This window comes from Anarhichas minor, unplaced genomic scaffold (genome assembly GCF_050575085.1).
Source record: "Anarhichas minor isolate MPS153535 unplaced genomic scaffold, ASM5057508v1 ptg000045l, whole genome shotgun sequence".
In the NCBI taxonomy this organism is placed as follows: domain Eukaryota; kingdom Metazoa; phylum Chordata; class Actinopteri; order Perciformes; family Anarhichadidae; genus Anarhichas; species Anarhichas minor.
The window spans coordinates 5,975,099-5,989,274 of record NW_027466491.1 but is presented as its reverse complement, the minus strand read 5'-3'; the positions used below and the strand labels follow the sequence as shown (position 1 = coordinate 5,989,274).

At 44.1% G+C, this 14,176-nt stretch overlaps 1 protein-coding gene across 2 annotated transcripts in view; it reads right to left on the bottom strand.

Moving 5' to 3' along the window:
* Window positions 1–14,176, bottom strand: part of snd1 (staphylococcal nuclease and tudor domain containing 1) — a 142,281-nt gene that overhangs the window by 10,601 nt on the left and 117,504 nt on the right. The window contains exons 19-23 of one of the 2 annotated variants that reach the window (XM_076111853.1): window positions 11,063–11,186; window positions 9,391–9,460; window positions 7,388–7,501; window positions 3,119–3,154; window positions 2,714–2,849 (exon numbers count right to left, since the gene is read on the bottom strand). In XM_076111853.1, the coding sequence (XP_075967968.1) occupies window positions 3,119–3,154; window positions 7,388–7,501; window positions 9,391–9,460; window positions 11,063–11,186 (344 nt within the window). In that variant the 3' untranslated portion in view covers window positions 2,714–2,849. Of the gene's footprint in view, window positions 1–2,645; window positions 2,850–3,118; window positions 3,155–7,387; window positions 7,502–9,390; window positions 9,461–11,062; window positions 11,187–14,176 lie in introns of those variants that run through there. The other variant, XM_076111852.1, reaches the window with a different exon arrangement.

Below are 14,176 nucleotides of genomic sequence, written 5' to 3'. Positions count from 1 at the left end.
TCAATTCCCCCCCCCTCAATAAGTACAGATTATCAATCACAATTTGGCTTACGGATTCCTCCTCTTAATATCCCACTTCCCTCCAATCAGACACCAGCAGCTGGCATGCATATGATCATCTTTTCACAATGACTGTGCCATGAACGTGTTGTATAGCTGCAACAAAAGCCATCCATATGGTGTACATAGCGGGCATCCGCCAATGTAGGGCTTAAGGCAGAAATGCACTCGAAAAAAAGAAGAAAGAAAAAGACATAAAACCCCAAATGGATGAATATCCCTCTCTCTTCCCCCTCTCTTGGGACAATGCCATCCTCAAAGACTGGTATTAACCTTCAGTGCACTTACGACCGACTATTGATAGACACTGAAGTGCCAGTGAACATTACAGCCCATCTGTTACGCAATGCTTAGCGCGAGAGAGTACAGATTACAATGACCATGTTCCAATCCCCCCGGAATGGATAATGAATATAGAATAGAGCCAAAATGGAACAGATAGGAAGGACAAAAGTCACTTTTACAAGGGGGGGCCGATGAGTCCGGATGAGTGAGAGCAGAGAAAGGAGGACGGAGCTCAGGGTGAGCTGGCTCGGATCCGACAAAACTCGAGGGCGAGTTCCTATAAAAGAGGGGGAAGCATGGGGGGGGGGGGGGGGGGCACGGATCCGGAGCTCAACGAAAGGTTGTGTCTTGGAACATTTATGGGCGACACTGCCGTGCACGATAACGTTATCTGTCGTCGCACCAGCATCAGCTGCACTGCTGCTCGTGAATCTTTGAGCCAGAAAGTCAACAGATTACAAAAATAGTAGACTACTCAGCAGATTAACAGACTGAATGCCTTCATCCAAAGCAGCATGCGAGTCCAAGATGGCTTACACAATAGGGATAGGTGAAACTGACAATTCAATTAACCCATTGCAATTTCCCTTCGTCCAAGGTGAGGTCTTTAAATGTCTTGTTTTATCCGAACAGCCCAAAACCCAATCATCTTAAAATGGCTCAAAGCCCTTTTCTGTCGTGGACTAATCTATATCTAGTTGAAACATGATGAATTGTTCCAGCCCTTGTACATCGAGTTCAAAAGGTTGTATGACATCTAATAAAGCCTTAAAGGCCAGAGAGGGAATCATTCACGCAACATCACTGGTCGTCGTATATCGAGTCTGATATAGTCGACATTACTCAGTTTGGATAAAGAACTGACACAAGAACTGACACACACCGACTTCTTCGTCTTTTGAGTTTGGAAGCGGCCTTAATGGGTGGAATTATCAAAAAGAAATGCCGTCCAGCTTACTTTAACACTCACTTGTAAGTACATCGCGCAACACCGCTGCTTGTTAAGCTTTCTCCGGATCAAACTATTGGTCTGTAGCCAGCGAGGAGACGCTGGAGATGCAGCCGTTGAATACTAAAGAGAAAGCATTTGATTTAACGGAACCTAAATCAGTGCAGTCTATAAACCCATTAGTCCGATGGCTGAAAGGTTTAAATCATTCTCCTTTGTCTATCGGGTCCATTGCCCAGAGGCTGCGTTACGGTTCCCGGCTACTCCTCAGAGGTCAGGGGTCAATACACTGATACACAGTGCGTTATTGACTGACCGAGGCGGGAAGTGCTTCTATCTGTGATCTACAAGAATGAGTTATTAACCGCGTCTCCGCGTGCGAGCGAAACAATGTCTTCGCATACGTTTTCTTCCCACCACCCTCTAAATTTGCATAAATGTATACGTTGATTGCCACCAATTACACTCTCGTGGACACGTTTCCCCATTCCTGTGTGATTTACAATTGTAAAACAAATAGCAGAGTGACTAATGTTGGGTTTATGCGGAAGCAGTCATTGGCGACGGGAATAAATATCCTACATTCTCCTTTATCTTTGATGGACAGAGTGGCTTTGAGTCTGCCGGGCAAATTAGCATAATGAGAGGAAAGTAAATGAGCGACGCTTCGCCGTTTGACAAAATGGCTGCCATCTGGGGCAAATAGCAGAGGTGGGTGTTTATTGTGTGAGAGAGACGCATTCTACCAGTGATACCTGCTTTAATTTATATTCTAAACAAATTCATACATCACAAACTGAGACGGAAACGACCGGGCAGATGAATGTGCGCATGAAAATGTGGTAATTATTGGATCGTTAGAGAGCTGTAGGCAGGATTTAGACCTTTTAACATTCAATAATACACAAGGGGCCCATTTCACAATGAGCGAGACATATTTAGTGTGTTTAAAAAATAAGCCTAGTCTATTTAGAACAGCGCTGATACAAATATTGATCCATACTGTGCACTTTGACAGCACTGTGAGCCACTAAATAACAAGAAGTAGAGAAAAACAAGTCATATTCTGAAAAATGGAAACTCGTAATTGCTTTTTTAAACACAAATAACAAAAGTAGGGCTGAGAAATCAATAGAAAATGTATAGAAATTGACATTATGAATTTCTCTAATAACTCTTTAACTGACCTGTTTAATCATATCAGTCTTTTCCACAAACAAGTGCAAGACCGGAGATAGGAAAAACAACAACTAATGACGCGAGGGAGAGAAACAGCACAAGAGAACCACACATCAGCCTTAAGTAACACCGCCGTCCCATCCCCGAGAGCATATCCCATCTTTTCACTCACAATCTTCTGCAGGTGCTTCTCCTTGCGGACGTCCACCATGACCAAGCCTTCCTTGACCAGGCCGAGGCCCGCGTCGTCCTTGGTGTCCCCAAACTGTATTGTGACATGTGGGCAGGTGGCACCCTGGAACTCCACGTTCATCAGGCACTGGCTGTTCTGGATGTCCCGCACAATGCAGTCCACCACGTCCGCACGACCATCCTCCTAAAAGAGGTGAGGGATGGGATCAGGAATAAAGAGGAGGCGACAGAAGAACAGGAAATGGGGCATGTTGGGATGGAGGCAGTGAAGAAAAGTAGATTGAGGAGATGATGGAAGGGAAGGAGAAGGGGAAAGAGAGGGGGGGGAGATGAGGAAAAAGGGTGAAAGTGCTAATTAGTATATTATCTCCAATGGCACCCAAACAGATTAGCATACACACACAAATGCATGCTATGCAGAGGCTGATAAATACGCTCTACATATGTACGAACCTAACTGTGACATCTGCATCCTGTCAGGTGGAAAAACTGTTCAGAAAACGGAAGAAGAAACAAAAAACCTGTCCACACGCACTTTGTAACGTGGTCAGTAGGAACACATTCAATCACGTCATTCTTCAATCGATTACAATTACATGATCACTCACACGGTCAGTCATGTAGCACAGCAATTATCTACTCAAGCAGTTAAAGAGATTTTAGTTTGGCTGAACTACACAATGGTCTGATTCTCACCCACCCTCATCCTCCACCTCATCCTGTCCCTTTCTTCTCATCCTTTAGTTAGTCGCCTCACTGTCTCTTATTCCTAACCTTCTTGAATGTGAAAGGGCAGCATTTGATTGAACACATGGTGGAGAAGGAGGTGGAACAGCTGCAATGCAATACTGTCTGCACGTCCTCCAGCAGGCTGGGGCGAAAGCGACAAAAACAAGGGAGCTGTATCTTCAGAGGCAGGATGAAACTTAAAAACTAAAAAAAAAATCAGTCCCTGGCCATCATCCATCCCTCCCCTACACCATCCATCTCTTTGCTTCCCTTCTTTCTCGCCCTGGTCTTGTCTCCATGGCAACCCCCTTCAAGTTAGCCACCCTTGGGTATGTGTGTGTCTGGTGTTATGTGTGTGTGTGTGTGTGTGTGGGCAGGGAAGCTTGTTCAAGGCACAAAACCACGAGGCCTATTTTGTCCCCGCTCTCCCCCTGGTCAACTTGTTACAGAACAAGAATACTTTGACGCTCGTGTGGGGGCGATACAACATTGATGAGGGCCTTCTAGTGAACCTCTCTTGTCCACCACATATGACCTGCTTATAGCACTAAAAACACACCACATATGACCTGCTTATAACACTAAAACACACCACATATGACCTGCTTATAGCACTAAAAACACACCACATATGACCTGCTTATAGCACTAAAAACACACCACATATGACCTGCTTATAGCACTAAAAACACACCACATATGACCTGCTTATAGCACTAAAAACACACCGCATATGACCTGCTTATAGCACTAAAAACACACCGCATATGACCTGCTTATAGCACTAAAAACACACCACATATGACCTGCTTATAACACTAAAACACACCACATATGACCTGCTTATAGCACTAAAAACACACCACATATGACCTGCTTATAGCACTAAAAACACACCACATATGACCTGCTTATAGCACTAAAAACACACCACATATGACCTGCTTATAGCACTAAAAACACACCGCATATGACCTGCTTATAGCACTAAAAACACACCACATATGACCTGCTTATAACACTAAAACACACCACATATGACCTGCTTATAGCACTAAAAACACACCACATATGACCTGCTTATAGCACTAAAAACACACCACATATGACCTGCTTATAGCACTAAAAACACACCACATATGACCTGCTTATAGCACTAAAAACACACCGCATATGACCTGCTTATAGCACTAAAAACACACCACATATGACCTGCTTATAACACTAAAACACACCACATATGACCTGCTTATAGCACTAAAAACACACCACATATGACCTGCTTATAGCACTAAAAACACACCACATATGACCTGCTTATAGCACTAAAAACACACCACATATGACCTGCTTATAGCACTAAAAACACACCACATATGACCTGCTTATAGCACTAAAAACACACCGCATATGACCTGCTTATAGCACTAAAAACACACCACATATGACCTGCTTATAGCACTAAAAACACACCTCATATGACCTGCTTATAGCACTAAAAACACACCACATATGACCTGCTTATAGCACTAAAAACACACCACATATGACCTGCTTATAGCACTAAAAACACACCACATATGACCTGTTTATAGCACTAAAAACACACCACATATGACCTGCTCGGTGTCGAAAGGTACTTTTCAGCCTTTTCTAGTTTGGCATTTTTAGCAAACAATCAAGACCTCTTGCTGCAAGTGGATTGTTTTGCATGACTGTTAATGAGAAAAGGTAGATGCTGGTGCATTCAAGTGCATGAAATGCAAATTAATTAATGGATTTTTGATGCATAAACTCAAGCAACCCTTTGAAATACAGATGAATACAGACCACTGCCATTAAGGAGTGGCTATTGTGCGGTTGGACTTATTGTGTGTGGCATTTATTAGAATTTATTTTGCTTTACATCTTTTGTTTTTACATAAGTGCACTCCAGGCATACACTACTTTCTCTAATTAGCTGTCGGGGCATAATAAAGACGTGTCCCGAGTGCAGTCAGCTGGGAGTTCACAACATCTGTAATGAAATTGGATTGAATAGTGAAACAATGTGTGTAGTAGCTGTTGCTCAGACAGAGGTATCTTCTGCAGTCAAACGTCATGGAGATAACGCGTGCATTGTGTCCTCGTACGTAATCAAGTTACAAGCACACAATTCAGGTACGGTGCCGTTTTTCCTTCAGCAAAACCGTGACAGTGCATTCACCATTCAGACGTTTTTGGAAGATATTGTCACTAAATGGAACATTTTGTGAAAAATGCAGTGGAAAGCAGCAGCGTGATCTCGTCTCACTGGCGGGGTTTTGGCGTTAAGAAAAGAACGATTTTAAGACAGACTATGAAGCTCCATAACTCGCGAAGACAGACACCTTTTGTGCAGGGCATCGGGTAGATGGTTGCGAGACAAAAGGCAACAACCTCTCCTATGTGCACGCAGCGACGTCGGAGCACAAGTGGGGCAGTTGTGTCAGTGTCAGCAAAAAGCTTCAGATAAAGCAGACGGCAAACACATGAAAGGAAACCCAAGAGAAAATAGGAAGAACAGGAAAAAGGTTCGACGGATGTAGAGTGACAGACAAAAAGTGAGAAGGAGAGGTGGAAGGTGGAAGTCAAGCTTCCAACATGTGGTAAAGCTTTGTGCGAATGTGTGTGTGTGTGTGTTTGTGTGTCTGGAGGCTAGAAAGTGTAGGTGATGCCTTTGTCCCCTGGGCTGGAACAACAGATGGGCCACTTCATCCTTCAGAATACACTGACTCATGAGACAGGTGTCAGCATGCATGCAGGCACTACCAGCTCTCACACAGACGCACACACACGACTTCCACTGTGACAGTAAAGCTTTGACACGCCTGTCCAACAAGAGGCCAATGGGTCCATGTTTTAGATGTATGTCCTTTCTGGTTCTTAACCGAACGCAGCTCAGTAAAAAAAAAAAAAAGTTAATAAAACTGGCCCATATTTCAGACAACAGCCTCTAAACTAACCATTAAGTTGAATTAACACAGCTCGAAGACAGTTTCAACAAAAACTGCACATGATAACCTTTATGAAAGTAGGATTTATAGCAGGACTGCATTCGACTGCACCAACTTCAGCTAGATCTCCGTCATAAACTGGAAAGCAGCAAGCAAACGTGTCCATGTCAAATGTAGTTATCTAGGCTGTGGGACAAACACCCTTTAAAGTAACACACACACACACACACACACACACACACACACACACACACACACACACACACACACACACACACACACACACACACACACACACACACACACACACACACACACACACACACACACACACACACACACACACACCTAATTAAAAACAGGGCTTAGCACTGTGCCAATCAGGCACATACCAAAAGAAAACATTGTATATCTGCACAAACTATTCGGGATGCTGCCGGCTCAGGAGGCTATGAATGAGTTGACCCCCCCTGTGACACACACAAAACACAGTCCCTCACACTCACAAGTGGTCAGCTGAGGTTGAGTAAACAAACTCGGATGTAAACAAGAAGATTAGGACTGAAGAAAAAAACAGTAGCTGCTGTTCGGCTATCAGATGGAGATTTATATGCAGAAACAAATACCCACCGAGTACCTGGATGGTTTATCTATCTGCAGGATGTGTGGGTTTCTGGGTGTCTGTCTGCCACTATGTCAATTATTGTATAGTTTTTTGCACCCATGTAAATCAATGGCCTAGTGTATTTGATCGCTCTGTCTGTTTGTACCACATGCATTATGTATGAGCAGAATCCTTCGCAAACACTTGCTTTGAATGAAAACTCGACCCCCCCGTCTGTCAGTTACAAACTTATCACCTCGTGCGATAAGTGAAACTCAAACAGATTTTATGTATTGCCAGAAAAGTCAACTTTCAAAAGCTGGCAATAAATGAGACCGATGAAGTCGATATCTCAAAAGTTAATTTTGGAAGCTTTCGGCTGCGACACATATCTCTGCTCGTCCGCGCACTTACGTCCTGTGGGACCTGGATGAAGGCGAAGGCATGCTCGGTGGCCTGTGCTGGCAGGGTCCTGGTGCCGAAGGCAGGGGGCATGGCAGCCAGACGAATGGACGACACGACTTCTCTCTGAGGGAGGACGAATGGAGGACAGAAATCAGAGTCAATGTAGAAGCTGTTTTTTCCCCAGACAGTGTTAATCTATGCAATCCTACACATCAATACCAAATACTGGAGCTGTAAAAGCATTTACTCCTGGGAAATGATTTGGTTTGTGAGTTGGAGGTTTTGAGAATGTAAAACAATTGGAGTAATTCTTTGTAATGATGACGAAGCAAACATGGCTTCCATCTCCTGCTACAACCAACGACAGTAAAAGGAATCCAACGGAGATTTAACCCTGTAGCCCGTCACGTCTTTCTTATTTTTCCTTGGTTCTGAATCAATTATGAAATCTGCAAGTCACTTTAACAATGATAGTTTATAACCGAGAATGAAGGACAGATGCCATTTTGTTGCTTAAGGGCTGCATTCGTGTCACCTTACCAATCATTTCACAGCTGTTTCTACAGCAGCACGGAGGCCCCGCTCACTAAGCTCCATCTGCTCTCTAGCTCAGCTACAAGCTGAGTGTAAAGACGCCGATAGACGTCAAGTCGGTAGTCAGACATGTCAGATTAGAAAACACCACAATCTGTAAAACCTTAAAAAAATAAGGGCAACACTGAATAAAGTAACATTTTCTAAAGAGTTCATTTTGAGCAATTTTGATCGTTAGTGCCGATCGCAAGGTCAGAACTCTAGTCTGCACATTGCTATATACCAAAAGTAAGTACTTCAACTCATTGATGTGAAGCATAAATAAGCAATTAAGGTCGACACATGATGACAGGTATGGGCCAATGTGAGCAATGGCCAATCACTAATCACCACCGGCTTCCTAAAGAAGAACATGCTGGTGGGAAGTCAGACAAACACAGCCGTTAGAAATGGGAAGTTAATTTAATGATGTATCTTAGGTTAATGTGTTCATTGGACTGTACAGTCTAGACAGAATGCCTTGAACGTTCATCATGGATTATGATGTTAAAGTGTATCAGTGCCATCTTAGATTTTGACAGCACTGTAAATGTGGGCCTTAAAAATGAAAGACAAAAGTGCTCGGCTGTCTTTGTTGATGATCGCGTACTAATTCAGGGACTGACCTATACCTGAGACAGGTGGCAATATCAACAACTAATAGCTCATGACACGGAGGCATGAAACCAAGGCCAGAGTGACTCGACCTTCAATGACGCAAAACTACAGAATGAGGTAGATATCAGCTCTGTGTTTTTTTTTTTTCTCGGTGCGCCAGGTCGGCCTCGGAGAATCACACTTTCAGCAGAATGCCAGGACGCATCGCGTCTGCCAGCCAAACCTCGAGCTGCCCCCCCCCCCACTCTGGGGTCAGTCGCACACTGTGCCGCTCCACTGCATCATGGGAAATGTCCCGCAGGCCGGGGGTTGGCTGCATTAGCCACTTGGTGATGCAAGCATGTGTACGCAAGTGGGTAGAAACACACAATAACGTACTCGCAAGCATATGGTGCCTCCGTCATCACAGAGGAAGAAAAAAAAAACAAAAAAAAAAAAGAGTGGGCGAGTTCTGCTTTTGTTATTGTTATGAAAAGGAATAAAACTACACACTCAGTTGCACTCTTTGCTTCAGTCGTAAACAATAAAAGGGAAAACAAATAAGCCTGTGTCATATTTGTCCTGAAAACTCCAGCTGGAAGGACACATAATAGCTGTTAGGTTGCTTTGAATGTGGAGATAAGCAAACAACTGGTGTCTGAATAGATGCAAGAAATCCCTCCTCAGATACTAGATTCCCTCTGGCTGTGGGTTTGGCTTTAACAAAACATTCATTATTTTTCATTTTGAGCCCCAAACAATAGGACTATGTTTAAATGATAAGCACGCTACACATCCAACACTTTTATCAGATAGTCAAATGCACGGTCGCAGTTACTCACATTGCCGTAGTCAATGTAGAAGACATGAACCTTTGCTGGCGACTCAACTTTCTCCACTCTGGCTCTGTACCTGCAGCAGCAAATGAGAGAGATGGAGGGAGAGAGAAAGAGAGAGAGAAAGAGACAGAGGGAGAATAGAGCAGAGGGAAACAGAGATGGAGACAGAGGGCACAAGAGGAAAAGGAGATGAGTAAATGATTTCGTGCTTATTTCCCTGGGGAGAAGGTGTTGGAGGATCTGTCTGTTGCGATCGGGGGAGAGGAACGGGAGAGGATGAGTAGGCCGGGGGAGTGAGAGGGGACAGAAGGGATCTATCAGGACACGGCAGGGCTGTGAAAATTGCACAGAGGCCTCTTCGCAATAAAGGACTAGAAATTCAGACCTATTTTCTGCCTTGTAGCAAATAGCTTCGGTGCATTAGTGCTAATCACAGAAGAGCACGTTGTCCTCAGACTCAGTTCGAGAAGCATCTGCTCATCTGACCATCACTTGTCAGACTCTCAACTCCGACGAGAGACGAGCCAAAAGACAAACTGACTGAGAACCAAGGGAAGCGAGACAAAGACAAACAATTACGGCCACATGGGCAAAGAAAGAGACAAGAGAACAAAGTTAAAACCAAATAAGTGATTAACAGGAAGACATAAAGAAGAGCAGTGAGCGAGAGACAAAGTGTGAGTGACTGATGAACAGAGGTTTCTCCTCTCTATTTACTCTCACTCTGTGGTGTTCTAAGAGGACTTGAAAGGCAACGAGTTTTTTTAATTAGCCCCCCAATGAAACACGCCGACATTCCACACGCATCACAGAATACAAAGATACAGACAAAGAACAATGCGAACATGAACATAATTAGCTTGCTAAATAATATATTACTGGTAAAAAAAAAAAGAAGAGAAATCTCAGACGTTGTTGTGTAATCAAGGAGACAGACTTTTCTATACAAACAAGGCTGAAGAAAGTGAAGGATTAGGACAGATGGCCTGCTTTAAAATGCTCATTGACCTGCATTGTTGGCGGGACAAAGGAATAACTTTAGTTGTTCCCCGTAAAACCCCGGAGAGGAAGATGGAGAGAAGGATGGAGGAAGGAGAGCACCTGTGTCGAGGGAACATTTGTTGTTTTTAATCAGTTCTGTGATCTTTTTTTTCCGCCGTTGCCATCTTGACACAGACACTCTCTCTCCCTCCCTCCCTCCCTCCATCGCTGTGACTTTTATCTGTCCCCATGACCATCTGTAAAGTTCCAACATCCGGTGAGGAGAGGTGTGTGTGTGTGTGTGTGTGTGTGTGTGTGTGTGTGTGTGTGTGTGTGTGTGTGTGTGTGTCACTGTCAAGCAACTGCCGATTCTGAAAGACCAAAGAAGAGGCAGACGGCTAATTACACCCTGTGGGTGTCTGCAGTTAACGCACCACAGGCTTAAAGCGAGACAAGGTAAAAAATGAAATGTCAGGTATTCTTGAGAAGAAAAGAAACACAAATATAATGTATACGTCTCACGGAAATGTAGCTCATCAAATGGTAAAATGTCTCAACTGTTACAGATTTATTCATCTGCAGAGTAATTAACGTCTCCTAGGATTCAGGGTTGAGTTTAGAGCATCTTGCTGACGGGCTGAGATCAGTGTAAGGCTTTATGAATATCATCCCAAGTACCGAGACGTTCGCTTACCATTCGCCATCAGCGAACGTGGCTAAGCAGATGTCCCCTCGGCGCGGGGCGTAGGATCCTTCCACCGGCGGCTGGGCGGCAATCTCTGCCCTCATGGTCTCCATCAGATTCTCCAACTGGGCCCCTGACAAAGACACAGACGTGAGCGAGCTGGAGACAAACTCCAGTGAACAGTTCCAAAGCAATTAAGAGTTGTTGTTTTTTTTGGGTAATTTCTTTAGGGTTGCATTTCATTTCATCACTACGTGGCTGTTTCCGCTTTACTTTGACATTGATGTGTTTCCCGTTCCGTCTCATCGTCTAACCACATTTAGAATACGAGTTCACACTCCCAACAGAGGAAGAAGTTGAATATTTTAAGATGCGATGGGACTCAAATTATATTTAATTCTCTCAGCCACAGCGGTGCAGGCACGTTGCTTTGATTGATGTTGGCTTGACTGGGTGTGATTGAAAGAAAGCGCTTCAAAAAGGCATCGGCAGAAAGGGAACACGCTGGCGTGCTAACCCTGCCGAGCTCCTTAACAAATTGCAGTATATAAAAATCTGTATAACGTTTAAGAAGTCTGATGTAACTTTGATAAGTACGAGAGTGTGCTCCTATGCACAGACGCTGAGGATTCTTATGAGGGCTGTTTGTGCCTTTTGTTGTGAAAACAGGGAGATTGATTATTGTATTGCATGCTGGAGCATGGTTTATTATCCAACACCTACAGCAAAAAAAGCATACTGCTCTAAGGCACCTCAAACCTTGATTCATATGAACAAATGAATAGTACAAATCCATCTTGGTGGAGCATGCAGCCTCTCATTCAAACAAAAAAAAACCTCTGTAGACGAGACTTATTTAAGGGTTAAAAACCTCAGCTCTAATGAACCCAAGTTAACACCACTGCTCTGAGGAGACCGACACCAAAAATATGCTACGGCAAAAAACAAATAGCTGTTAGCCCATTAGCACCACGCAGCTAATGCTGGTTTGACCCCGTTGGAGACACGCAGCTTAGAGTAAAGTGAGCCAGCCTTTATGGCCTAATCAAGCCATTATATGACACACAGCAGACCTGTTGTGGTGGATGCAGGGCGAGAACGCGGCCGTCAGTATGGAGGGAATTGGGGAAATCAGAAAGCGAGTCGGTGCTCCGTGACTGTGGTAAGTGGCAGCCCGATTTAAACCCATCAGTTGCAATTGGGGAGCTCATTGTGGCGCCACTCAGCATGTGCATCTCCAACTGAATCACTTCCTGGTGTTTTCGTGTAATATTTACAGTAGATTTTGTTTGTGTATGGCACACGTTTATGCACGCATGTCTATTAGTGTTCACCAAAAAGTTTGTGTGTGTGTGTGTGTGTGGGGGGGGGGGGGGGGGGCAATTACAGCCGCTAGTTTAGGAAAAAGGCCCCCCGTGAAATTTGATGGGGTACTTTTAGAGGCCATTTTCACTGATCTGCCACCTGGAGGCGGTTTTGTGGGAAGCCACGGTCATCATAAGTAATGGAGCATTTTTAACCACACACATTCATACAATGGGAGGCAAAAATAAAAATCAGGCACACAGTCCACCGGCTCACTAACCGACCATCACCGTGTGTAGTGACAGCTGTCTGCAGTAAACACATTTCATAAACCTAAAGTAAAAACACTTTCTCTGAGGAACGTGAGGGAGATTCACACCAGAAATGTACTTTCGAATGCAAACAATATATATATATTCATATCCGAATGTGAATGAATCTAAAGAAAGTATTACGACAGTAGAGTAAGAAATGAATACCCTACTTGGCTCTCGTTCCGTTTTCTTTGTAAAATATCAGCTACACATAAAAATGACCCAAAGAACCCAAGATGTAGGAGTCTAAACGAGTCTGTTTCCACAGCTGAGCAGTAGAATATTTGTAAAATGGAGTATGAGCAGATAGTGGGGACACACTGTGCTCTCACACACAGTCTGTCCCCTCACTGTGCCATCAGTGCCAATGCTTCAAGCTGCAGCTTCATGTATCACTAATACACTTTGAATATGCCAGCCTTTTTATAAGAACAAGACGGGGGAGAAATGTGATTACTGACCATCTGTACGTAAACTCGGGTTCTACAGTAACCAGGTTACGTCGGCTCAGGTAAACACATTCTCAGATTTCCCGTCTTAACAGGATTTATTCCACTAACCTGGTTTCCTGTGCGCGTAAATGCAGTCAGTGTGTGTGTGTGTAAAATTGTTAAATTCTGCTTACTATGCATTTTACTGTACTAGCAAACAAACAGCTTGGAGGCAGGGCAGCGCACCACTACACCTCCGAATACACGCCATTCTTTACGGCTGCGGTGACTTGTCGTTAACACCTAATATTAATTCGCCTATTGGAAAACAAGAGAATATAAATAACGACGCCGTTAATCTGAGCCGAGACAGCCGAGCAGCTGCCAACCAACTGCAGACGGGCAACCTTCATTAGCGTGTCGAACACCAGGACGAGGAGCGAGGAGGGATCTGGAGTGTGAAGGGAAAGCTGGGAGCTCGGTGGGAATGTGGAGGGGGTCAGGGCAGGGGGTGGGGTGTCCAAACACCTCATTGGCCACCCACTGCTACACCAACTGCTGATGAATGCAGTGAGGGGAACAGGAGCATAAACACACACACACATCATCCTCAGCATTTTGTAGAGTAAGCAATTTTTGGAAAACATGTCAGATGAATTGCTTCCCGAACCCCTCGCCTCATACACATATACACACACACACACACACACACACACACACACACAGACGGTGTAGTTACATCATTACGCTCCGGCTTGATGCAGACTTCACTGGAATGGCATTGGGCTCCAGCCGTCACAGCCAGCCACGTCCTTGATTTATTAATCTAATTAAAAAAAGTTAGTGTGTGCCTTCACTTCCTGCTCAGACTGTGCTAGTGTGCGCTTCTGTGTGTGTATTTACACACAGACTTATATATTTATTTCCATTCCTGGGCCATGTTCCACTTTGGGCCCGGAGAGAACTGAATAAATGACACATGAGCGTTAAGAGGGTTTCTACCTGCTATATATTTATTATATATATATATAAAAATACATTCACATACATGAAGCATTAATGGATGGAGCCTC